The sequence below is a fragment of the Otolemur garnettii genome, unplaced genomic scaffold, assembly GCF_000181295.1.
Source record: "Otolemur garnettii isolate 467f Iridium unplaced genomic scaffold, OtoGar3 scaffold00028, whole genome shotgun sequence".
Lineage (NCBI taxonomy): Eukaryota > Metazoa > Chordata > Mammalia > Primates > Galagidae > Otolemur > Otolemur garnettii.
This window is the reverse complement of record NW_003852423.1, coordinates 5,936,664-5,939,205: the sequence shown is the minus strand read 5'-3', so window position 1 is coordinate 5,939,205 and position 2,542 is coordinate 5,936,664. Positions and strand designations below refer to the sequence as shown.

General features: G+C 35.4%; 1 protein-coding gene across 4 annotated transcripts in view; it reads left to right on the top strand.

Annotated features, from left to right (window-relative positions):
- The window catches only part of TRA2A (transformer 2 alpha homolog), a 32,084-nt gene extending 30,089 nt beyond the window's left edge, over positions 1–1,995 (top strand). For all 4 annotated transcript variants that reach the window (XM_012804380.2, XM_023512429.1, XM_023512428.1 and 1 more), the window contains 3 exons: positions 504–632; positions 902–969; positions 1,125–1,995. In XM_012804380.2, coding sequence (XP_012659834.1) covers positions 504–632; positions 902–969; positions 1,125–1,135 — 208 coding nt within the window. In that variant the 3' untranslated portion in view covers positions 1,136–1,995. The remainder of the gene's footprint in view (positions 1–503; positions 633–901; positions 970–1,124) is intronic.
- The last annotated feature ends 547 nt before the right edge of the window (positions 1,996–2,542 follow it).

The window sequence follows — 2,542 nt, the reverse complement described above, 5'->3', positions numbered from 1 at the left end:
AAAAAAAAAAAAAAAGAAGAGCATACAGAAAACTAAAGTGAAATTAGTTCTGTGGTAAGGAGTTTGGAAAATACCCAGAGAAAGGGCTTAAGAGTGTAAAGACTTGAAATTGTTTCAGTGGCTTTACTGCTGTACCTCAGTGTCAGGTGGTTCTATTTGGGGTTCAGGATTAACTTCCTTCAATTAGTCATAAGGATACACCCCGTAGCGTTTTGACACTGCTTCCCAAAACAAAGCTTCATTTCACCTCATTGAATAATCCTTATAGTTTGGGTAGTGTTTTAATAGAATGGTTTATAGTTTTGAGAGTTTTGTGAAAGTATTCTTGTACATATAATCAATAAGAGGGCAAAGCAGAATGCCATGGGAGTCAACAAAATAAGATTTGGGGGGAATTCGACCTTCTCTCTTACCCCTCCATTTTTATTAAGGTATGGATTTGTATTAAATTATTCTGGAAAATAATTATTGACATTAATGTAAAACCTTTCATTTCTCTGTAGTAGTGGTGGCGGCGGCGGTGGCGGAGGTGGTGGCGGTGGTGGAGGTGGTGGCAGACGTCGAGATTCTTACTACGACAGAGGATATGATCGTGGGTATGACAGATATGAAGACTATGATTACCGGTACAGGTAAAGTTTTAACTTGAACTTTCTGTTCTAAATTAGATGATAGTGTTATTTGACACTTTAATATTTGGTATGTATGAATAAAAACTTGATGGTTAAAATAGATTACATACGATGCTTTGATAACAGGTTTCTTTGCCTGTATTTTTTTGTGTGTCTGTTTACTGTTCTAGGTCCATATTGGGTACATGTTGAGTGATGAGAAATTTTTATTTTTATCTGCTTCAGTGAAGTAATATGTGGTATGCTAAGTAATCTTTTTTTTCTTACAGAAGAAGATCACCATCTCCTTATTATAGTCGATACAGATCACGATCAAGATCTCGTTCCTACAGTCCAAGTATGTGAATTTTGCTTTTGTAATATTAAAAAACTCATTTCTAATTAATGGCTGATTTTAAAATATTGAGGTATATGTGGCAGTTAATAGTTGAAAAAATATTAGACAAGTCAAACTATAATTGTCATTAACTTCCTTTGTTCTTTCTCTTTCAGGGCGTTATTGATAACAGAATGGTTGCAGTTAAGGACATTTTTTTCTCTGTATTTTCTTTTTTCTGTCTTTTTTTTGGTGTGTAATTCTGGATTTCCCCACACTTCCGATACTTCCTGCTCCTTAAAAAGAGCCCTTAAAAAAATCTGTGGTTTATTTAGCATCTACACTTTCTGTTGTGTTGCTGTTTTCCACTCTTTATTATACTCTTAAAGATGTAATTGTTGGTCATTTTGAGTAGTTAAACATCTTGAGTAAAAAAGGAATCCCAGTGTTACGCTTTGTAAATGATTTTTCTTTGCTTTTACGAAGTTAACTCCTAGCTAATCAAATGAGGAAAGAAATGATCTTTTAAAAGCTTCTTTTGTGTTAGATACTGTAGTAGAGATCTACATTTATGAGGAACTCCTTTTCTTCTTAACTTTCTTTTGGGGAAGTTGGTAACACACAAAACTAGTTCAGTCATGCCAGGTTTGTCTGGGGTGGCATGGAGCAAATAGTTGAGTTTAGAAATTTCGAAGCTATAGAAGAAAACACTTGGACATTTCTTTGGAAGAACGGAATTTTTGAACCTTAAATTAAGTCATTTTTCAGAGATGAAAACTTCGCGGGCTCCTGCATAAAACATGTATTTGAAACACATCTGTTACACCTTAAAAACTTAAAAGTGTGATTTTGTGTTAAACTTATCGAAGTTAAAGTATTCCCTTAATCAGTGAAGGACAACCCTTATTTATTACCTAGAGCAAGTGTATAATTTGCTGTTATAAATTTTGGTATTGGGACAATGGCTAAGCAGGTTATTGCATAGTATAGAGTCCTTAGAAGATACTTGTGGGGAAATGTAGTCTTTCAAATAAAAGTTAATTTCTTTGAAAATGGTATTGTCTCTTTATTGTACAATGGAGAAATATAACTGGATTGATGGAAGAACAAGTTCGTCCTTTTCCCTGAGTTCTCTTAGTACATATTTATACAAAGTTTGCTCATCCTCAGTTGTCATTTCTTATTAATATTGCTTCTTTTCAGGTAATTTTTCTTATACCTGAATGTTTGGTCCTTGTCTCTTATGTGGTCTTTAAAAACTCATTTTTCAAAACACTTTATTTTTTTGAGACAGAGTCTCACTTTATGGCCCCCAGTAGAGTAGTTCATAGCAACCTCAAACTCTTGGGCTCAAGCGATCCTCTTGTCTTAGCCTCCCAGCTAGGGGACTACAAGTGCCTGCCACAACACCCAGATCTTTTTTAGAAATGGGGTCTCCCTGTTTCTCAGGCTGGTGTCCAACTCCTGATTTCAGGCACTTGGGAACTCAGGTGATCAGCCTCCTAGAGTGCTGTGTGAGCCACTGCCCTAGCCTTTTTCCTGTTGTTTTTGTTCTGGTAGACCACATTGAAAGTAGTACCAAAACCATACTGAA